At 31.4% G+C, this 24,887-nt stretch overlaps 2 protein-coding genes across 2 annotated transcripts; one reads left to right on the top strand and one right to left on the bottom strand.

Annotated features, from left to right (window-relative positions):
* The first annotated feature begins 5,653 nt into the window (after window positions 1-5,653).
* LOC108853268 (protein IDA-LIKE 1) lies at window positions 5,654-6,128 on the top strand. Its single transcript, XM_018626701.2, has one exon. It carries the CDS (start codon window positions 5,737-5,739, stop codon window positions 6,007-6,009), a length of 273 nt encoding a protein of 90 aa, XP_018482203.2. The 5' UTR covers window positions 5,654-5,736; the 3' UTR covers window positions 6,010-6,128.
* Window positions 6,129-12,321: 6,193 nt separating this feature from the next.
* LOC108831917 (protein MIZU-KUSSEI 1) lies at window positions 12,322-13,413 on the bottom strand. Its single transcript, XM_057009760.1, has one exon. It carries the CDS (start codon window positions 13,321-13,323, stop codon window positions 12,538-12,540), a length of 786 nt encoding a protein of 261 aa, XP_056865740.1. The 5' UTR covers window positions 13,324-13,413; the 3' UTR covers window positions 12,322-12,537.
* Between the last annotated feature and the right edge of the window lie 11,474 nt (window positions 13,414-24,887).

A 24,887-nucleotide genomic window follows, 5' to 3' on the forward strand; every position in this document is an offset into this window, starting at 1 on the left:
TATTGAAAGACTATTGGTTAAAATGCATTGGAATTTGATAATTTCTAAAAATGATGTATAATTAAAGTATTTTCTTAATATGTGTGAAAACACCAAAACATACATCTTTAAAAAACAGAGGGAGTACTTAATTACTTAGTTTAAACGAACAATACCATATTAATAAAAAATTAAAATGAAATTAGATATAGTTATTACTTATTACTCCCTCTGTATCACTATAAGTGATATTTAAGGTTTTAGCACATAAATTAAGAAAATACTAACTTTTATAAAATTTACATCGGTTATATACAAATATCATTAAATGAGAATAGTTCAACCAATAAGAAAAAAGACAGCATTTGTAATTGGTTACAAAATTCAAATGCTATTAAATTCTACATAGAATAGTGAGAACATCAATTATTTTGGAACAAAAAAAATTCTTTAAACACCACTTAATGTGATACAGAGAGAGTAGTATACTATAGTATACTAGGGGCTAAGCCCCGCGCAAGCGCAGGGACGTTAGCAAAATCGAAGTTGTGTGATTACAAATTGTTGATGGTGGTGGTGTGTAGAGTAAGAGTAGAGTTGTAAAGGTTGCAGAAGTGTTAGAAGTTGTATTAGAAGAAGAAGATTGTTTGCTGTGGATTGCTTTATATACATATGTGGAGTTGATGTCGTTCTTTGCTGTGGTGTATGCTTTTCCAAGTGTTGCAATGAAATAAAATTGAGTTTGGGAGTCCAGGAAATTCATTTGATTGGTGTTTTCGTGTTGTTTGTAAATAATGTTCATCTCACGATAGGTGATTTTTTATTATGTTGGAGAAATCAAGCACGTAGACAATAGTTTTCATAGCAAAACTCCATACTGGACACAGCGGAGACAGCTCAGTTAGAAATTAGTAAGAACAAAAAAGAGGAAAAAGATATTTACAATCTTTTTTTCACGTTTCATCACAAACTGAAGACAATGTAAAAAAAGAGAAACTAACATATGTTTCAATTTTCAGTCACTAAACTCGAGTTATTGAGAAAAAAATAAAAATAATAATGAAGCATGCGATTAATAAATATCATTTTATAATAAAGTTTGAAAAATCAAAGAAAATAAGATATTGAATTACTTTTAAATGCTTCTGTCGCATTCTGCATAAGTGAGATGAGTTTGTTTGGGACATCGACAGACTTACAAGGAAGTTATATTATTCCTAGAAAACTAACTATTTTGATTTGCTTGACGGTGGGCCTGGAAGCTCAAATCCATATGAGACAAAAGTGAAGTGTTCTTTGTGAAGTTCCCGCCCTTGTGTAGGTCGGAAAAGTGTGATTTTTTCTCCTTTGTCTGTGTATGATTGTGTTCTTTAGTGGTGTAATATATCTATAAAGGTAAGGTTTTGGTTTATTGTTCAGAGTTGCTTACCTTTGCTCATTTGTGTTACGCTCAACTCACTGATTTTCTTCCACATCTTGGCCTTCATCATCAATACCTACATAATAAAGTTGGAAAACTGTTAAATTGCTGTACGTGATGTATAGTTTTAGTTGAACTGATTTGTTGTCTGTTGAGTTAATTTTTAGTTCAGCTGATTTACATATGTATATATATATATACAGAGTATAATATAGAAGGAGGCGAGAGGTGATCGGCAGTTTTTATTATACAGAGTATTTATGGATTTTAAGTAATGGTTGTTTTCAGTGTCTAGCGTTGGTGATTTCTTCAAAGCTTAATAGTATAAGTACTTAAGCAAATTGTTTGCTAAAGGCGGGAGCTAACATACCGGTTGTTTCTGGTAGTTCATTGCATGCGTCCTTGTAGACGATGTTTGCGATGGTGCTAGTTCCACTGGTGCGGTTGCTGATAGAGACAAAAGAAAGGCTCCACTGCATATAGTACACATGGTAGCATTAGATAATCAAACATTACAGTTTCTGAAGACAACAATATCAGTTCTTATCTGTTCGTGAACTTGATAAAGTTCTTCACTACAAACAGCAGTTAAGAGATGGAAAGAGAATAAAATATCTCACGTTCAAACAATATTAGTGATTCTTTCTATTGCCCGTTCTCTTGAATCTGTGAAGCTTCCAAATACATATCAATTTTTGTCCGAATCCTGAAAACAGTACACAAAAAAACTGAGGCTAATGCTATCAACTGGAAAGAATATTCTCAAGTTCAGTAAACAGAAACCAAAAAAAAAACGAAAACAAAGTTAACAGTATAAAAGCGAGTAAGGTTTTCTCGGAAGAGCAGAGATATAGTTAAACCATCTAGAACCTTTCTGAAGACTCGCTTCACTTATAAGATAAGTAGCTTGCAAAGGCCAATCCGGAGCCTCACCATTGGTACACACCTAAACCCATGAAAGGAATCGTAAATAATATGCTTATTGGTAGAAAACTTGCTCATCTAGGAAAAGCATAGTGATTCCTTCTTACTGTTTCTGGAGTCACAAAAACGGAGAAGAAGAGCGACGAAAACTGGCCAGATCTACCCAGTCGGAGATTGTCGAAGGAAGTTTGCGCAATAACGGCGGCGGCGACATCGGAGGAAGTCATCTTTCACATTTTTTAAGCTCTTATATAAAATAAAAACTGACAGTGGTTGCGAACGTTCATTCAAGTCTCAGGCATCTCCTATTTATAGATTTCAGCACCAACAAACTAAGAGTTTCGAATGGTTACAGAGTTTAATGTGCATAACACTAATTTTCGAAATTAAATAAGACATTGAAAGACAGGAATGCAAAGAGATGGAAAGACAGGGAATGCAAAGAGATGGAAAGGTTTGCTTTGCAGATTAAGTAAAAAAAACGGGAAGTCATCTCTGGAAGAAGGAAACGACGAAGCCCTACACCTCTGAAAAATAAAACATTTTATTATTTACTAACTCATCAGGCCAAAGACGGAGGCCCAGACCCAGCTTAAACACAATAAGCCACATTTAATAGTTTGCTTTTTGCTTCATCCTCAAACCAAACATGGAAGCCCAAACCAAACTATTACTTTCTTCATAATCAAACCAAACCGAGTTCAGTCAGACCAAACAACGAATCTGGTAAAGACGTGGGACCCATAGACAATAAAGAGAATCTGACATGGACCCTCTAAGAAGAGAGGAAAATCCCTCATTATATATATGATTTTAGACATAACTAAAATTTACTTGCGAATTTTATTTGTTTTTTCAAAAGGATTGCTGTTTACTTTTTGAGTTTATTCTCAAAAGAAAGTTGAAGTTTCTAAAACAGAGCAAAAAATGTTATAAGCTTTTGTGGATTAACTTGTCATCATGGTGTAGGACACTAACTTATGAAACTTCTACCTTTCAAGTTTGTCCTATCAAAACGATCAAATTTGAATGCTTTTGATGGTTTAGTGATATGATCTTTGGTTAAAGGTAGTTGCGAATCTATGGGACTTGACCCGTGTATCTAGAGGTTCATCAGAAGGCTCAGAGGTGTCACTTTGTCTCTCAAATTCTTTGTATAAAAGACATCAAACAGAAGTTGTGAAATCTATCTTTGTAACCATGTTCTTTTTCACAGGTCTCTCTTCCTTCATTCTCTCTTGGAGTTACCAGCTTACTATGTGATTGCTCAGCTGGATCATCTTCGGGTTTATTGCATTGGTTATATATATGATCTTTACACAAAATCAAAAAGATTTCAGAGCCGCGTTAAATCAGAATTGCATACAAGAAAGGTGAAAAGAAAAATGACACACTGGCAATATATGCTGGAGATATCAATGTGAGATGACGGTATAAATGCTTCTTAATTTAAACTTTTTTTAATCCTTTTTTTTTCACTACGCAAAATATAATTTGTATCATATGAGATTGTTGCAGGTGGTAAATGTGAATCTCGTGGGGGACATCCTGCTATTGTATTACCAGGTGGACTAGTCGAAGGAGGTCCCTCGGGTCCACCCATTGGTCTTTAAATGATCGATGCAGCCTTTGATGAGGTTTGTTATATGAACTGTTTGCTTACTCTCAAGATTAAAAATGTACTAGTTTTTAAGTGATTGATTTAGTTTTTGCTATTGCTTTTAGGATAATTACTTAAAGTTAGTCATATACTTTAGCAGACACACAAATGTCCAAGCTTTTGTTCCTCTAGTGTTCACCAAATGTAGCCTAAGACATGAAAGCATGAAGGCTCTTCTCTTGTGCGTTAAACTTTAAGGTTTATATAAGTAAGGCGATTTAATTTTGTAAACTTTTTGTAACTTTTCTTATATATCTACAATATAAATGTAGATGCTAGGTATATTATTATTTTTTTTTTAACTAGGATGTTCAAGGCCCGAAGGCCCGTAATCACCCTAGGCCCGGAGTCAGCCTTTGCTGATACCTTTAAGTGGCGTAAAGCACTCCGTGGCCATGCTGTGACATTCGATATGGCCGACATATGCTAGGTATATTATTGTTTTATTATATTTTATGTTCTTAAAGTTGCATTCATGCACTTGGTTGTTTTTATTAGTGTATAACACGGTTGCTTCTTTATTCATTAGCACATTTTCTAAAATATTTCAGATGAAATCATGCGCTAACCTATGGCTGTAGTTATGCAAACATATTATAATCGTGTAATCTAGTGGTCCACGCGAATGTATGTCCCCGATGGAAGATCGGAAATCCAACGGCTCAGAATCACGAGTTTGCAATGTTTGCCTGCACGGAAATCGCCACCTGGCACATGCAAGTATTAGGCAAATGAATTTCATTGGACGTTGTGCTTAGTTGTTATAACAGAAAAGATTAGGTGCCTAATAAATAATTTAAATATGATCTGCCCTAGATAATTACTAGTATATGTTATGAATAAATTAATTATTTTCGATAAATTAATTGTTTGGTGACCCTAAATAACGGAATTAATTTCTTAATTTTTTTTGGTTTTTTAGAACTTTCCTTAACTTCTTTCTTTTGTAACAATTATTTGGGTCGTTTATATATATGTGCTAAACTTAATAGTTATATTATTGACGTAAGCCTTCTCCAGATCTCTCATGAAAAAATCTTGCATAATTAAAAAAAGCTTGTATAATTAGAACTAGTGTTCTTTCACAATCGAAAACGCAAAGGATCATTTAAATTGTTTTTCTTTCTTTTTTTGACTAAAATCGTTTGAATTGTTGTTGGCACCTAACATAATAACATCATCATAATTACACAATCACGTATTGTTTTGGTACTCTCATAATACATGATATTTTATACAAAATAATGTTTATATCTTTATATATAATTAAAGCCTACATTAAGGTGTGGTCTTTTATTTAGAACAGCGTGATATATTTATACACATATACAAATCGCATAATATATTTCATTTCATATGATATATAGTAATGTTTAATAATTTAGTTTTGACAGACAACTTGAGGTAATCACGAACACCATCCTCCCACGTAAAGTCCAACTAATAATATGATTTATTTAATTTAATTTGTTTATTCGTTGACTTTATAAACTATAAAAAATATTTATAAAACTCCATTGCTTGCGGGTCACTTCCCAATTTTCTTTGTTTTTCTTGTTTGACCGCGATTTACACATACACAAATGTGCTTACCGACATAAATGATATCAAATATAATGAATTACATAAATATAGATACATATGCATATATACACAATTCAAATCCTAAACCTTCTAATAATCCAAACTCTATAAAACCCTAGTTAGTTGCTAAACAGTGTCTCCTCCTGCGCCTGCTTTCTCCGAACCCTATATGACTCTTTCTTACAGAACCATGATTATAAGTGTTTATTTCGTCATGATCCTCTTGGTTTTTAGTTCATGCAACGCCGCGGCAAGGATGGGAACAGTTAAGGTTTCTGAAACTGAAATAGCTCAAACAAGATCAAGATCATCAAGATATGAGTTCACGGAGGGTTTTAGATTCAAAGGTCGTGTGTTCCACTTTTTGTCCAAACGGGTGCTTGTACCACCTTCGGGACCTTCCAGAAGGCACAATTCTGCGGTGAATGACCTCAAACACTAGTTGGTTCTTTTTTTTTCAATGTTTAGTTGGTTTTTGACAATCGTACTATATATTTAGAAGATTCTTCAAATTATTTTTTAACGGGTTTTGATCCTTTAGTATATGTTTTTTTCTTCCTCTCTTTTTCTCATTTGATTACATTCACACTTGTAATATCTCGTTGGAAAAACAAACGTATATTGTATACATCTCTTGTTTTCCCCCTCCATTGTATGTCTATGTATCTCTCATTCTCTCATTTCATAATCTCCTTGGAAATTAATTGGAATATTAAATTGGATGGACCAATCCAACTTATGGGTTATAGCTGTCAATGGATAGGTATTTCGTATTTGTAATTATATACTTAATTATCAAGTTAACTCTTAGCCATCAAGCTCGCGGATTAATCTTATATTTGAAAAAATGTCTATCATAAATAACATTTTCGATGAATAACTGAAAAGAATGTCTTTTCTATAAAGTGTTTATAGTTTTGAATTCTAATGCATAAGCTCAAGAAGAGCATGAAAAACTAATTTCGAGACCTTATTTGATTAATATGACAGAAAGTACGCTGAATGAAATGCTCATAAAATAGCCTACGCTAACGCTATCAGTTAAGCAAGGCATAATTCTGAATAAGTTATCTAAGAGCGTTGAAGAAGAATTATTTAAGTACCCAAGATTTTGGTCCATTGGAACTTTTCGGCTTGTAAGCCCATATCTTAGGCTACCGTATCTTTATATTTTGGACGTAACTTATTCTCTGTAACAGTTTGTATACCGATCAATCATGTTATATATTAGAGGGACGAGTGGGAAGTAAATGGTTCATTTCCTTCGCACTAAGAATTTTAACATGGTGTATTTGTCGACCAAATCTTAACTTCCAGTTTGACTGTGGTCTCCTTCTGTCTGTCTAGTACTACATACTGAAGGATTCAAGGTTGATATTCCACTATCTAAAGCCAAAGAACAGGAACAACAACAAAAGGTAGCTATCCATTTCTCATGTTCGTATATTTTCATCTAACTTGTGCGAAGTTGCGTGGTAATTCCATTAAATAAGGTTAGAAGTTGCATGGTATCTCAGAGCACGATGTTTCTGTCCGGAAAGCTTTGTGATTAAGAAACGTCGTGCTTCTAAAATGTCGTACTTCCAAAAACGTGATGCTTCCAAAACGTTCGTCTGATCAATCTAAAACATTGTCTTACATGGTTAAGTAGCTTATTCGACTCATAGTTCACCCACGATCAATTCTTCGACAACCTCGTTCTTCGAAATTTAGATCGATCCTTATCACCCGCTATTCGACCACAAAGTTGATGCTCGACCAATCTTCTATTTTCTTCGAATCATGTCAAGTTTTTCGTGATGGAAACTTAACATTACTCAAGATGTTTCAATCTCCAAAAGCTCGGTTCCAAATTTCTACTTTGTTGATCTCAACCATTTTATTCCTTCAGAAGGATTATTACAAGGGTCCAAAGAGTTATTAAGATTATAGTAGATTGTTTCTTGTTCGGCCCCAAAAAGGTAGCCATTCTAGATGAACTTTGGGTAAACAATTTTTTATGTCTTTCTTCTATATTTTTCTATGTTCTTCTTCTAATCTTTGTAATTCTGCAAATTCATACTTTATAACTTACATCGTCGAGTTCGTTGGGGAGTATATCAGCGAGTTTGTGTGTTTGATTCCGGTTTAAGGTTAAACAGTTTTTCCATTGTGGTAGTTGTTATTTCGACGTCCACCCTTCAGCACCTATAAAGGAAGAGCCTAGGACCGTCTAATAGCACGTGCAAGTAGAGCGGTCGAACAAGGTTCGAATTGAAAAATAAAAAAAAATTAAGAATTTTTGAAAATAAATATATAAATTAGGATATAAAATTTAAACTTTTAAATATAGTACTAATTATAGAGCTGATAATTTCAAAATAAGACGTCAAATATATAAATAAAACTATAAAATTTTTAAAATTATTCTATTACATCATTAAATATATTATTAATATTTTTTGAACATGATCCATACATAATTCGAGACGGCCAAGAGCCAACGAGAAAAAAAAATGAGAAGGGGATCAAAGCTTTGCGGACTAAACCTATACTCTTTAGTACTCTTTTTATTTTCTATTCCTAACATTCTTGCTTTCATCTGTTATTGTAAATCCCTTCAGTCACACCCATTGTATCAGTTCATAAAATCAATAATATTAACATTTTCATACAAGATCACAGTAAACATTTTTTCATAATTCTTTACTAAATACATTAGTATAAACTATAATAATTTCTACGTGGATTTTAAAATATTTTATGTATAAAATATTGTAGGATATAAAATATTGTAGCATAGAGTTGTCCTCTCTTGGTTTCTGTTGAAGAACCAGTGGTTGCTTGTGGTTCCATGGTGGAATAGTGTTACGATATTGGCTTTCAACCCAACTAATTTAGTCCCGCATCGCTTTCTTGATCAATCTTGCGTCCGGTATCAATGTGCTTTTCCCTTCTTGAAGTTTATTTTGTTTTCTTGCATGCTGTTAGCCTGTTAGCTATCTTAGTCAATGTTAACTTTTGGGGTTTACGTAAGTTTCAACTTTTGTAACCAGGTGGTATCTGTTATTTCGCCGGCTTTCGGCTTCGGAAGGGTGCTATGTTCTTGCCGATTTTGTGGAAAATGATGGTTAAATTAATATTCATCCAACAGGCAACAAGTGACAAAAAAAACTAATGTCCTTTCACAATTGAAGACGCAAAGGATCATTTGCATTGTTGTTGGCACCTAACATAATCTATCTTATTAAAGCTGAAGTACAATTTTGGTGTGTTTGGTTACTTGGATAAGAATATTAAAAAAATTTGGCGTGTTTGGTTACTTGGATAGCATTTATAAAGAACAAATTTGTTTGGAAACTTGGATTGTAGTTAAAAAAATTGTTTGGAAACTTAGATTGTATTTTTATTAAAAAAATATATCTATCCAAATAAAATCAGCAAATCCATTTAAACTTACTACATTTTAGGAAACCACTAATTGATCATATATGTTTTCGTGATACACAATATTTTTCTCCTATATTTTTAAATTAAATAAATATCATTCGAATATTATAAATATCGTAGGAGGTTCGAGTTGGATCATTTTCGGTACGGGTTGGTTTGTAGGAACCTAAAAATATATCAATAAACTTTCATTTTAAATATGGCAGTAATAAATAATTTATATATTAAACTGAATTAATATATAAATATGTTATATTGCTATGTAAATAATTGTTTATAGATTCTTTAGTTGACTAATTTTTGATATAGCTTATATTGAAAGAAATTTATTTTAAAAAATTATATGACCTGAAGAAAAAACAATATAAAAGTACTATACATTTGAATTCAAAATCATTTCTTTTAACAACAATTAGACAAATATGTTGAATTGTATACAAATTACAATGTAGATATTTAATTATTATAGAAATATGTCACATTGTTTAAACAAAATATCAATGTAAAAGTATTGTACAGTTATATTCTAAAATCATTTATTTTAACAATAAGCCAAATAAATATATTGATTGAAAAGAGAATAAAATAAAGTCAGAAAAACACATAGTTTACCAGAGGCACTCTAATATGTCGAATTTATTATAAAGAAAGTTTTAATAAGATAAATACATTCAATAATTACAAACAAATAATATTTTTTATAAAAGTGAAAAATAATACCCGCGCTTCGGAAGCGCGGGTCAAAATCTAGTTAGTATTAACACCATTACACAATCACGTTTGTTTTGGTTCTCACTTCTCACATTATACGTTATATTTTATACAAAATAATGTCTTATATTTTTATAAGTAAAACAAACATTACAATGTGGTCTTTCATTTAGAACAGCGTGATATATTTATACATACAAATCGTGTTTCAAAAAAAAAATATATGTCTCGTTTCATATAATATATAGTAATGTTTGATAATTTATTTTTGACAGACAACTTGATGGTGTTCGTTTATTTACTTTTGTTTGTTTTTCCGTTGACCTTATAAACCTAAAAATATATTCGAAAGTTCCACTGCTTGCGGGTCACTTCTCAATTTGCTTTGCTTTGTACCGCGATTTACACATGCTATATATAGATACATATGCATATATATATACAACTCAAAGCCTAAACCTCATGAATATAGATACATAATATATACAACTCGAATCCTAAACCTTTTAATAATCAAACTCTATATATATAAAACCCTAGCTAGTTGCTAAATCAGTGTCTCCTCCTGCGCCTTCTTTTTCCGAACTCTACGAATCTTTCTTACAAAACCATGTTTGTAAGTTTTTATTTCGTCATGATGCTCTTCGTTTTTAATTCATGCAACGACGCGGCAAAGAGTGGAACAGTTAAGGTTTCTGAAATTGAGATAGCTCAAACAATATCAAGATCACCAAGACATGAGTTCACGGAGGGTTTTAGATTCAAAGGTCGTGCATTCCGCTTTTTGTCCAAACGGGTGCTTGTACCACCTTCCGGACCTTCCAAAAGGCGCAATAAAGATCCCAAAGACTAGTTGATCTTCTTCTCTTTTAATGTTTAGTAGGTTTTTGACAATCATACTATATATTTAGAAGATTCTTCAAATTGTTTTTGGCAGGTTTTGATCCTTTTACTATATGTTTTTGCTCTTTTATCTTATTTGATTTCACTCACATATTATTTGTAATATCTCGTTAGAAGAATAAACGTATATTTTATACATCTCTTGGGTTTTCCCCCACATTGTATGTATCTTTCTCTTCTCTATAATATATCATAATCTTCTTGGAAAATTAAACTAATTGGAGAATTAAAATGGATGGACCAATCCAACTTATGGGTTATAGTTGTCAATGGATAGATATTTTGTGATTATATACCTATTAATTTAACCCTTAGCCATCAAGCTCACGGATCCTATATTTGAAAGAAAAACATTAATTCGATGAATAAATAAAAAGAATGTTTACTATGTAGATTGTGTTTATAGTTTTGAACTCTAATGCATAAACTGAAGAAGAGCATGAAAAACTAATTTCGAAACCCTTTTTGTTTAATATGACAAAGGATACGGTGATGCAATGCTCATGAAATGGCTTACGCTAAGCTATCATTCAAGCAAAAACATAATTCTGAATAAGTTATCTAAGAGCACCTACAATAGTAAGAAAACAAGAATCCTTAGCAAAAAAAAAAATATTATTAAATGATGATTTTTGGATTTTGTGTCATCAAAACTTCTTAAAATCCTCTGCTAAGGATTGTTTCATTGCTGGGTTCATCACTGTGTGCGGGTTTCATCACCGCGTGGAGATCCGCGATTGGCCCTTTTTTTTTTCTTTTTTTCTAAAATTGAAAAGAAATAAAAATAATAAAATAATATTAAAAAGTTTACCTACGAAATGAAATCATGAGATTACCATTGCCGGTGTTCTGAGAGCGTTGAAGAAGAATTATTTCAAGATTTTGGGCCATTGAAACTTTTCGGCTTGTAGGCGGCCCACATCTTAGGCTACCGTATCTTTATATTCTGGACGTAACTTATTCTCTGTCGCAGTTTGTATACAGGTCGTGTTATATATTAGAGGGACGAGTGGGAAGTAAATGGTTCATTTCCATCGCACTAAGAACCAGTTTGACTGTGGTCTCCTTCTGTCTGTCTAGTACTACATACTGAAGGATTCAAGGTTGTTATTCCACTCTCTAAAGCCAAAGAACAGGAACAACAACAAAAGGTAGCTATCCGTATATTATCATCCAATTTGTGAGAAGTTGCATTTGTTTATCTGAGGTTTACTCCTTGACTCGTACGAAAGAATGATTGTAGACACTAGGAACTTCGAATAGACCAGTTAAGCTAAAAATTAAAGAACAGCAAGAATGACAAGTTTGGGATCCGTAGGTCTGATCATGGGAAAAATCTCTCCAGAAAAATCCACTATAACTTCATGACGAAACAACTTTCTCTTTTTCAAGAATGGCTTTCACGTTCTCTCATTCTCTCAAACAAATCGCTTCCAATTCACTCAGTTACACGTTATAAGCAAACAAGGTAGTTGGAAAAAAAAAGCAAACAAGAAGAAGAGTGTGCATAGCTTGAGATCGCCTAATTTTATTTACTCTCAAGTTTGATACAAACTGAATTGCAAACCCCTAAATCAAGAACTGAAGCGCCTATAAATAAGATCTCTCTTCTTTTGTGTTTTAGTTATTTTAAAATATTTACTCACAGTTTTCCCAATCATTCAATTAACTTTTGATAAATAAGTTTATAGTTTTATAAGTAATAATAAAATTATATTACAAAGAAAAGCGTTTGATTAGGATACATCAACATTAACATATGCCAAAAGAAACATGGATTTTCGTAAAACATTTATACGAAATAACATTTCCATAGATAATATTCCGTCAAAACAAAAACCCCCAAAAGCAAAACACATTCTTAAATTCCTTGGTCAAATATCAACCTTCATTAATCAATACTAATTTGTGTTTTTTTTTCTTACACTTAAACCCTTAGAAAATACACACTAAGCTCCGGACCACCACTTGACCCCTCAGGATTCATCATGTAAAAGGCCTCGGAATCTCTCGACCCGATAACCCGCTCGAACCGGGCTCTCATATACATGAGCTCACCTTTCTCGGACCCCACCGCTTCATTCCCTCCTTCCATCGCCGGTAGAACTCCGGCACCCATAGTTATTGGCCCCACCGCCTTCAGCACACTCCACTCCGCCTCTCCACACTCTTTCCTCGCCGCGTAGCCGCATTTTCTGCCGTTACAGTACGTTCGCCACGTGGACTCCTCCAAAAGCTTCTTGGAACCCGTCTTAAACGCTGCCGTTTCGAGAGCGATCCTCACGAGCCCCGAAGCCATTTCCTTGACGAGAATGCTCGTCGGGGTCGGTAACTGGATCAGAACCGCGGGTAAGCGGGTCGGATCATCCTGCACGGCGAAATACACTTGTCCACGACGGTTTCCGAATAATGTACCAACGACCCGGAAACCCAGACCCGAATGAGAGAACCCGAGCGCGTAACGGATCTTCTCGATCGTATTTTTCTTCTTCTTTTTCATTATCTGTCGAGTATCGAATTGATCTGGGCGGGTCGGGTCAGAGGAAAAGTTGAAACGGGTCAAGATCTTTTCTTCGTTGTTGTTGTGGTGGTCGTCTTCTTCATCTTCTTCCTCTTCGTCTTGTTCTTGAACCTTCTTCTTCTTCCAACTGAAGTAACGTTTAGAAAGAGAGAATGATGAGTCAAGAGAAGTGCTGGTTAGGATTGACTTCATCTTGTTCGATGAAACTACAAAGAGAGAGAGAGAGAGAGAGAGAGAGAGAGAGAGAGAGAGAGAGAGAGAGAGCTTCTTAATTGAACTGAGACTTAAAATTGAAGTTTGGAGTGGAACTCTTGTCCTGTCTTATAATGCTCTTTAATGGAGTTTTTAATGCTTGTGGGGCTGATTTATTTAACCAATTTAACCTTTTAAGTTATATATTTGACTTTGTGTTACAAAAAAAAAAAAAAAGACTTTGTGTAGGGATTAGGTTTCTGTCAATATACTGTTTCTTTTATAACTCGACTACTTTCACGTATGATTTTTCTTTCTTAAAGCTCTTTCACGTTTAAATAATTTTCTATATCGTTTTAGTCTAATTCACGTCTCATTTATAAAAGTGATATTAAAAGCGATAAATAAAGTGTTTGTGTAAACTGTGACGTGGTAGAGAATGTAAAGACGCTTGACTAATTTAAAGTAACCAAACCAAATTTCCTTCGTCAGGTCTTTTTGGATTTTACTAATTTTTAGATTATCATAAATCAAAATTAGAAGTATTGGTCGGCAAATCTATGTAAACTAGTCAGTGGATTGTTTATGTAGAAATTTGAAAAAGGGTTGTGAGAGGGTGTCTTATTAGTTAAAAAAGAAAGATGGATGTAACAGAAGATACAAAAGTAAGAGGTGAGACAAGAGTGTAAGCGGGAAGGTGAGCAGCAACCACCTAACCGTAGATTAAGGGACTGTCTTCGTTGGGACTTATGACCAAGACATGTCACACCTCAAATCGACATTTACATTGTGTCATTTTTACAGTCGGTACTTAAAGATTTGTTTACATATATAGATCTAAGGGGACAGGAAGGTGTGCGATTGATCTCAATCAATGTCTCATGTATAGAGGGGGCTGTAGTCTGTAGAGTTGACAATTTTCTCCAACATTTCTTTCACTCGAACACGTATTAGTTTGTTAATAAACCTTACCATAAACGTAATGTTTCGTGTTCGTAAATTTAAACGCAACGTTTCTTATTATAGTATATACTAGGTAATAATCCGTGTCTTCCACGGAATGAAATTATTGATTTTATTATCTTTTTAATAGGTATGAGTATTCAGGTATCCGTCTTTTTTTCGGATACCGGATTTCTCAGGTTTGAAAATTAAATCTCGTTTGGGTATTATAAAATTCCGAGTCGGGTTCGAGTCGAGTCCTTCCGGATTCGAGTGGGTTCAGTTTTGATGTAAAAAAAACTTTAAAATAACTGAATAACTAATATATCTGAAACTGGTTCATACTCAAATTAACCATATTACACGATTCGGTTCGGGTATTCCCAAACTACCCAAATGTACCAAAAAAACTAAAATTACTCATTGGACACGGTTTTTGAGTATTTCTATATAAACTATCATATTTTATCTGAAAATACAAAAATAATTAATATATTTAATATATAATTTTGATTTAATTTTTAAATAATTATACATATAATTATAAATAATATTTTAGTTTCATTTTTAAGTTTATAAATGCTTGCAAAATCAAATAAAATCTAAATAATAATTTAAGAAAAAGGACATCCAATATTATTTGTATTGTTTGTACAAACAATGTTGATGACATTTTAGGATTTTGTATTTTATATAAGATAATCTATTATTATTTTTGTTGTTTGAACTTAGACATAATATAAAAATTGTATATTTATACTCATAGAAATTAGTTTTTATTGAGTTTAATAATGTAAATTTTGATTAGTGTTAATGTGAATACCCGCATAGCATGTTTTCCATGTTTTCTCGATCTGATCTTGCATCAGGTCCTTCATGTGATCTTATACTCATCTAAAACGGTAAATAAAACACATTAAATTTAAATATCACATACGAAAACATCATTAGAAGTTAACCCCTTACCTTTAACTTCGATTGTTTTAGAAAACTCTTGGTGCAATCAGCTTCCCAAAGAAATTCCTTGTAGTCACTCTCGCTCAGACCATTAGCCATCCATGGATACGACCTTAAAACATGGTTTAGAGTTATATTCTCATCATCATCATCATCATCATCATCATCATCATCATCATCATCATCATCATTCTCACCAACCTGTTTCCTCCTCTCAATCTTATCAAGTTCCTCTAAAGAATCCAACAATAAGGTGTTATTTTTATAGACCCGAGGAAAACTTTGAAAGAGACCTCCATGAATTGTGTAGACGATATTTGATATCAAAGTTGCCAAAGGTAACATTTTGAAACAATCTATACACTTGGAGTATAGTGTTGGACCCTACTCATCACCGTATCTGTCACATGTCTCTTTTCAAGAAACCAGGTTAGATATAAAACTTTCAATTTCTAAAACATTCTTACTCGAGCATTTTAGTTGATGCGAATCTTAATGTTTTTTTTTTAAATGTTATTATTCAGTAGTTGTACAAAGAGAATTTTAAATAATTTCAATTCACTATTACAAATGTTAAAAATGTATGAATCAAAATAGCTTATTGAAAAAAAAAGAATGCGAACACATTAAATTGTTTCAAGTGTAGTTAAAAAAAATTGTGTGTAAACGCATTAAATGTTAAATGATTGTGAAGACGACACGTCAGCAAATTCAGAAAATACAATGCATTAATTACAAATGCATCTATTTTAATATATAGGGGATCCGAAGTCTCCAACTGTAGAAATCATGTGTTAAATCTATATACTCCCTCTGTTCCACTTTAAGTGAAGTTCTAAGATTTTTATTTTGGTCCATAATATGTGATGTTCTCACTATTCTAGGTAAAATTAAATGTCATTCAAATTTTGTGACCAATTACAAAATCATGTACTATTTTATTATTGGTTAAACTTGTTTTATTTAATGTGATTTTTATATAACCAAGATAAAGTGCATAAAATTTTGTATTTTCTTAATAACTGTGTAAAAACCTTAAACATCACTTAAAATGGTACAGAGGGAGTATTAAACAAAGTGTTTTTTTTTAAATATTAAAGAGAGTGTTTTAAAGCTCTATTATTAGGTGGTTTTTAAATTTAGATGATTCCTTTCGCAATGAATTACTTTTTCTTTTCTTTTTTTCATGCAATAATTACTTTAATTGCTTAGACAACTGTTTTTTATGTGTGTGTAGTTTAAATGTTGATCACGAAATGTTTGATTTTTTCTTTATATCATAAAAACTGTTTAACTTTTTATAACCAAATAAAGAATAAAAACTGCATAACTTTACTAAATTTATATCAAAAGGAGATATTTATAATTTTAAAAATTTACACAAATCAAACACATCATTGTCATCATTGAAATAGTTTACCTCAGATGTGACAATGATACACCAAACCAATTAAACGATGCCTATGTGTTGTTTTTTCCACACACCTACTCTACACCAACATGCCTGTTTTCCCTCCTTATTTCTTTCATGGTATCTGATTATTTTTCAAAATTTCGTCCCATTATTGACTTTGTGAGGATCATTTGATGTACCCCCCTGGATGTACCATATATTTTTTTCGTGCTTATTATGACTTAAATTAGTAGAAAGCATGCCCGTTTTATCTGAATCCAACCGTTGATATACGAGAAAAAGTGCATATTTTAACATGAACTATATCCATCATACCCTATTCTTTCAAGAACTTTGTAGTACTACGTACTCTACTATTCTATATCAAACTACATAAAAATTTAAAAATATTTCACGAGCTTTAAACATCGTGCATTTTCTTTCCCGAACTTTACAATAGTGCATATTTTATACTGATTAAACAAAAATTCAAAATTACTATATGAACTCTAAAAATCATGCTTATATATTAACTTTCAAAAGTGTTATTCAACCATTAATTTATCAAACGACATTGTTTCTGATAAATTATGTAAATTATAAAATTTAAAAATACAACATAAGAGCAACATTATTAATGAGTTCTCATCCTTAGTATCTCACTGATTCCGACACAAAATAAAGTACATGAATATCTCAAATGTTTAAATATCTCGTTAAAAGTATCTCAATCTCAAATGATTAGTTTCCAAATGTTACACATGTCGTTTGTTATTATTGCTCAAAAAAAACTGGTGTTACATGTGGGTGTCTACGCAAACGTGGACACTATTATTCAAGTGAATCATTGTACATGATAATAAAATTTGTGTGTACACTTGAACATCATTAGGTTGTACACATTTTAAAACTTGCAAATTTATCCAACTAGAAAGTGTGATATTATGGTAATGTGTACACATATTTCTGCTATCTCACTTTTAAGTCGAAGTACACATCTTAAAACTTGTAGATCCAGATGAGTAATGTTATGCCATGGTAAGATTATATACATATAGCTACAATTACATTTCAGAGAAGAATAAATTTCACCTCTTAAAGCCAAACAATGGTACACATTTTGAATCATGTCATATATTACTCAAATTTTATATAAGACGAGATGTGATTCATTTTAATTTGGTTGTTACGGAGATGAGAAGATTATACATTTTCTTTGACAAGCGGTGCAGATTATGCAGATCAAACAGGACAAGTACAGATCAGACGGATTATGCAAGAGAGAAAAAGATCAAACGGATCATACATAGTAGATCAATCAGACCATGCAGATATTATATTTTTGGATGATAAAAAAGTAAGATAAAATAAATTATATGTTTAAATAATAAAAATTACAATTAAATATATCAAAACATATAATATAGAAATATAATATATAAAAAACAATAAATCTTTTGCTAAAGCTATGTTACTGAAAATTTGAAATCAAATATAAAAACATTAAAATGTAATGATATAAAAATTGCATATGAAAAATATGAAAAATAAAAATTTAATAATTTATTAAAGAAATTAATTAAATTGTAACTTGATTTTTCGAATTTATTTTTAATGAATGTACATATATGAGAAAACTTTAAAATATAGAAAACTTACTCAACACAAGCTTTAAACTGCATTTATTTTAATACATATAAAAAACAATTTTACTATTTTATTGTTTAACAATATTAATTTCTGATAAAAGAATTATTTAAATTTATAAATACATGTAAATATTAGATTATTATTCACATGCATTAATTTAATAAACTATTTGCATAAAAAGTAATTAATTTAAAGATAAAAAGCATGCATGTGTCATAATATATCTGTACAAAATTATTATATTTTCAATTAATCTTATTGAATACAAATTCTAATTTATTTTCCAGATACTAAAATTTTCAAAATTCATTCAAGAAACAAATTAAAATTTACCTTGATCTCCAAGCTTTTTAATGCAAGTTGATATATGAGAAACCTGAAAAACAAAAATAAAAATATTAACCATAAGATAATTATATCATGGTGTATACTTTTTTTTTAAAAAGCAAAAATATTACAATACTCACTTGTAGAGAGAATTTTTTAGTTGTAAGTGTTAGAAATGAGAATGAATGTTTATTTATAGACATCGCATTTAGTAAAGGGAAAAAAGGTGTTCATGCATTGGGCTTCTGCCCTTCGCGACCCAGCTTCCTTCTTCTCTCTGTAGATAGAAACAAATAACACGTAAAAAGAAACTGCATCCAGTACATTTATATTTTGTTGTTTATTTATTGTTTTGCACTTTATCTTATGAATGGGCAGTAAAAGCAGTTTCGTTTGCATGCATATATTTATGCTTTTCTTTTGTATGTGTACTGCACCCCATTCCACAAAAAAGATAATAAAATATTAAACTGCATGTAGATCTCCCACTAACTACTTTTTAAAAGTAGAAAAACGTGAATGGTAACTCTCGGCGAGGAGAACTACACTTGCGGATGAACTGCCTTTCTCCCGCTGCACCATTCGAACACTATAATTATATCTTCGATTCCAATGGATTACTAAAAATGGATAAATGCAGCTATGTGTTCACTCTCCTACGTCTTTTTGTATTAATATATGTTTTTTCAGAATAAATAAAAATTTATTTTGCATCAAAACAATTAAAACGATTTCTAGTAAATATTTTTTGTTTGTTTTGTTTCTGGACTGGTAAATCATTGCACTAAAAAGCACACCTCAGTATAATAAAAGCACATGGCTAAAAAGAGGGGAAATGCAAAGAGCGCCTAACCCTAGTTCCGGCCACCACTTAGCGTTACCGATGTCTCCCCTTCTTTCTTTTCATGTTTTTGATTTTGCTCTCCTCTCTCTCAGTTCCAATCCGGATCGACATGCAAGCGACTTTGAAGAATTTGGTCCCCCCGGAACAGCGTGGTGCTGGTCAGAGTTGGAGAACATGTTTGTAGTCGCGGCGAGATGCTGGCGAGACTGACGACATGTGAGTCGGCTTTTAGGTTTGTAGATCTGACCAGGTTTAATTTTATCTTTTCAAGATCTTGGTGAATATCTTTCTGATGATGGCGCGTCAAGAGGGGTAGATGTCTCCTTCAGCTTGACTATTTCTCCTTGTAAGGCAGTGAGATGGACGGAGTAGAGGTGTGACAAATGATAATAGTGGGCTCACAACGAGTCTCGACTCGTGAAGCTCCACTCAAAACTCTGATTACGTTTTTTTATCATCCGAAACCGTCTTTCTTTCCGGATTAATATCTGGCTTGTTCACGACGGGAAACAAAGAAACACAGCGGTTTGATCCACACGGGTGTTGCATTTCTTAGGCTATGATTCTGTTGGAACTGATCCGATTCTTATTATATGAAGCCACCATATGGAACTAGCAAGAGAATCCGAGTGGGTTATGACCAGCTAGAGGTTCAATGTATTCAACCTTCGTGACCTTTCGGTGTTTCCATTCAGACATTTAGTCCCTTGGAAGAAGAGGCTCGTACAAATGGCATATGGTTCTTCTGGTAAAGAGCCCTTGGGTGTAGTGGCATTTGGGACAAGCACTGAACTCTTATATTTGGCGACCATAGCATGGTGATAAAGTGTATTATCCGGTAAGATTAGGGTTTGATGATTCCATGTATATACGGCTTATGTTCTGCCTTTTGGTGTAAGGTTCGGAGACTTACACCCTGGTGCGAAGGATGCTTTCAGGTTATATGCACCTCAGTGTTGTGTCAGGTGATCCAAGCATCTCATTCCAATCTTTTGGCGATCACTGCTACCTCCAAAATGATGACTCCAGTATGTTTCTTTTAGTATGTTTCTTTTAGAATGGATTTAAGTGTTGTTTTCTATAATTATAGTTTTAATTATGTGGTTAAAGTGACCGGATGTTGTGAAATGGTAATGTAGGAACCAAATGAGTGTTTCTATGTGATACTTATTTCCTCATCCTTATGTCACACTGTGGTTACAGTCTCTTATGAGGTATTGTAGTCACAATCTGATTGTATTAGTATCATTTCGTTAATAAAAAGTTGATGTTTGAACAAAGAAGAAAAAATATAACTTAACTGAATGATACACTTAAAAATAGTTGGTCGGTCCGCTCTGACCTATTTATTCCACCTGTGAAATTTCAATAAAACTAAAGAACATTCCTAATGTGAGATTCTTGCCCCGAAGCTATATATATATATATATATATATATATATATATATATATATATATAGTTGTGGAACTCTAAACTTTACGAGAAATTCAACATAAAGTATCTGAAACTAAATAGTTTGGATTATATTTTTCGTAAAGTTTAGACCCTGCAATTATATATATATATAATTTATACACATATATGTACTTTTAGAACTTCGAAATTAGACCACCTCAATGGGAGTTCTATCCATTGTAGTTCTTACATTATACATTATGTATATGTATATAGATACTAATATTGTTATTTAATTACGGTGTCTTTAATTTTACAATATCTTATTTTAAGAAACTTTGGATTGGGTTTCTGAAAAATTAAGGGTTCCACAATTAAATAATAATGTTAGTGTCTACATATGCATATACATAATTTAAGAACTTTAAATGATATAATCCCCATTGAAAATGCTCTTAAAACTTCTCGTTTGGTTAAGTTGGAAAATTTACATAAATTTATTTCTAACTTTCATTATTTTTATATTTGTTTTTTTTGAACAACATTTATATATATTTGTTTATTGTTCTTGTTACAGCTAATTCTCAAACTGGGGCCCACCAAACTTGGTAAATCACCAACTGTTAGTATACGACTTTTATGAAAACACATTATCATAGTAAAGATCATGTCCCAAATCAATATAACCAAAGTAATTTTTAGCATTTCGCTCCATCACTGGTTCTTTAGAAGAACCAGTAATAAACGTACAATTATAAATGAATATTCTAATATCGAATGAACTTGATTGGATATTCTCGGACAATCGTTAGATTTGTTTGGGTATAACAGACTGAAGTTTTAGCTTAACAACTACCAAATGACAATTCTGAATATAGTTTAATCGCCCAAGAAAACTAGTCAACAAACATTTGCCAACGTGACATAAGACAGACTAACAATTCCAGGTGTTAACTGCATTCAAACACATTGTGCGTCTTATGTATGTTGCAAAAATCAAATTTTTAATTTCATATTACTTATAACTTACTTACAATTTTAAACTAGTACGAGTTTAACTTAAGGGAGTTGGAATAACGATACACATCGTAAAGGCCATTACTTTGATATAAGTTATTGATGCTAAATGCATGAGTAATCTTTCTCACCTAACTAGTACGTACCACATTGTTTATCTTTCGAGGCATTTTCACGTGGTTGACGTGAGAGAAAAACCAGTATATTGCCTCTTTTTGTGTCGGCCCAATGCAGCATCAAGCGATTCAAGCCCAGTCTTAATTCAAAATTTTGGGTTTGTTTATTATATACCACTTTGATTCAATAATATTTGGATTGAGTTTTGTTGCATCGCTTTACGTGTTCATTGTTGTATTGAGCGTTTTGTCATTTGCAAAGTTTGATGAATGTGTGTTTTTAAGAAACTTGTTTGAAGCAAAAAGCCACGGGTTGAGATAACAACAGTTTTTTTGTGTGTGCACGAGATAACAACAGTTTACCTTATATTTTTATAAGGTACACTCTTTCAAAGTATGATGTACATTTTCCACACACGAGTTGAGATAAATCATCCCTATAGAAAGAATGTGCCAGTTACTTGATACTCGATCGTACTCGTATCCATACTTGTGAGTTGTGACTATGATTAAGTATCTATTCATGTATCCATACATAATGTACGAGTATTCGAAAATATGGAACGACTGAAAAAGTATTGAATAAAACACGGAATAAGCTTTAGACCAAAAAAAAAAAACGAATAAGCTAACATCTTCCTGAATAATATGTCTGAGACTAAAATAGATTTCCATCCTTCTTCTTCAAGTTCTTTGTAACATTTGATAAAAAGACCACCGATGAAGTAATTATGATCTCGTGGTCAAAGCGAGATGAGAATTAAGTTATCACTAGGTATTTACCGGCCTACGCCACCGGAAATGTTTTTTGCGTTAAAGTTATACTAGATTTTGACCCGAAATATTTTGTGATGAATTTTTTTTATCAACAACATTATTACAAATGATATTAATTTGTAAGATTTTTGTCTTCTTTAAAATATTTTTGTATTTAAATTAACATTTTTAAATCCGACATTAATTAATCTGCAATAGAACCGATGATCTGATATGTAATACAGTTAGGGTTTTAAGCAAACCCGCTGAACCGATGAATTACCGATATAACATCAATTTGATTTAAATTTTTAATTTTAAAATTTTAAAGTTAATTTCTACTTTAGCATTAGATATTTAAATACTTATTAACTTAAATCTTATTATATTTTTATATGTCATATCTCTAAGTTAGATTATGTAATAAACTAAAAGTATTTAAATTAATAAATATTTAAATTTCTAATGCTAAATTTGAAATTACGGGTTTCGTTTTAAATCAAATACCTATTTTTGAACACATACTTAGATTATATAGTTTTCATGAAATTAGGGGTTTTATTTTTATCATTTATTAATTTTCAGAAAATCTAGTATTATAGCCATGAATATTGCTTTTGTGGATACTTAGAAACTACTTACCATAAAAATCGTTTTGGAAATCTTAGCATTAATAATCACGATATATAGTATTACCATATAAATAGCCTAGATGTTAGGCTTTTTGTTATTATTAGACTTAATTATATGATATAGTTTGATTTAGTTTGACTTAATTATATTGTATAGTTATTTTTAAATTTTCTACCTAGAAATAAGTTAGATCCAACTTTGTGTTTCTATTTTAATAGCATAAATAGAAAAACCTCTTTGATATTTGTTTTAATTAAATTTTTAGGTTATTAAAATTTTATCTGAAAAATAATAATAGAATTACTCTTAAAACATATGACTGAAATTTTTATTATTTAAAGCATTTTTATACATTTTAAAAAATTAATGATATTTTTGAAAGGATGTGATTTTTTGTTTGTAGTGTAAAGTTTTTTTTGTATAGTATTATGTTTGGTGGCTATTTTTACGGTAAAAACTTAATTTTTTATTTCTAGGAATATATTGTGGAGATCATGTTTTCTACTGAAATGTAATATTGTTTAAAATTTTAAATAGAAGTAATATTTTTGTAAGTAAGCTATGAAGCTAAGTTTAAATTTAGATTATTATTTTATCATTTTTTATTTTTAATCAGATAACTATGTTCAAATAAAGAGAATACATAATCAGACATTAAAATATCATAGAATACTAGAAAGCAAAAAAAAAAAGAGTCAGTGACATTCACCTATGAAAAACGATCACCACTTTGGTAGTCCACAACGCTAATTATGTCATTCATGGTCTTCTTGTTTCTTCTTAATTTGCTCTCGTTATTTGTTTATTTGTTATGTTAGCTTTTTAGAATTGCAATTGTTAAATGGATAAAATGAAGGGAATGAAACGAACATCTATCCTATTAAAAGTGAAGTACAAAAGAGAAATAACCCTTAATTTTTCTTGGTATTTACCAACTTGTGCCATTTCCTTAAATAATAACTATCCATTTAAATTATTATTAACTATATATCTACCTAAATATTCTTTAACCATAAAATAAATGATTTATTCAACCAAAAAAAGAAATTTTGAATATACCAACGTGAATCACTTTTGAGAACCATCATTATTTATAATTGTTAAACAACCTTATAAATTTAAAATATATAAAAGAAATAATATCAACTATTAAATATTTTAAAGTTACAAAACAACATAATATATCAATAATAAATTTAACTATTTATCAATTAAAATATTTGTAAGTTGATCACCTATTTAACTGATTTTAAATTTGTCCCAAAACAACATAATATATTAATAATACATTTAGCTCAACATAATATATTTATCATTGTTTTCAAAATCGTACCGGACATTGACTCATAACTATAGTTAGATCAATGGTCGGACCGGTCCAACCGGTTCAACCGGTTTTTAAAACTGTCTGGGAATCTATGTCTATTTTCTCTATAATATTAAAACTAAGATATAAATTATATTATTTAAAAACATGAATAGTAAATTTAAAAATATGTTTATTTGAAAACATGGATAACATTTTTTTTAAAT

Source organism: Raphanus sativus, chromosome 4 (assembly GCF_000801105.2).
Source record: "Raphanus sativus cultivar WK10039 chromosome 4, ASM80110v3, whole genome shotgun sequence".
Lineage (NCBI taxonomy): Eukaryota > Viridiplantae > Streptophyta > Magnoliopsida > Brassicales > Brassicaceae > Raphanus > Raphanus sativus.

Bases quoted from the DNA above. Each gene is read 5' to 3' on its own strand.
- LOC108853268 (XM_018626701.2), top strand. From the start codon at position 5,737: ATGACTCTTTCTTACAGAACCATGATTATAAGTGTTTATTTCGTCATG.
- LOC108831917 (XM_057009760.1), bottom strand. From the start codon at position 13,323: ATGAAGTCAATCCTAACCAGCACTTCTCTTGACTCATCATTCTCTCTT.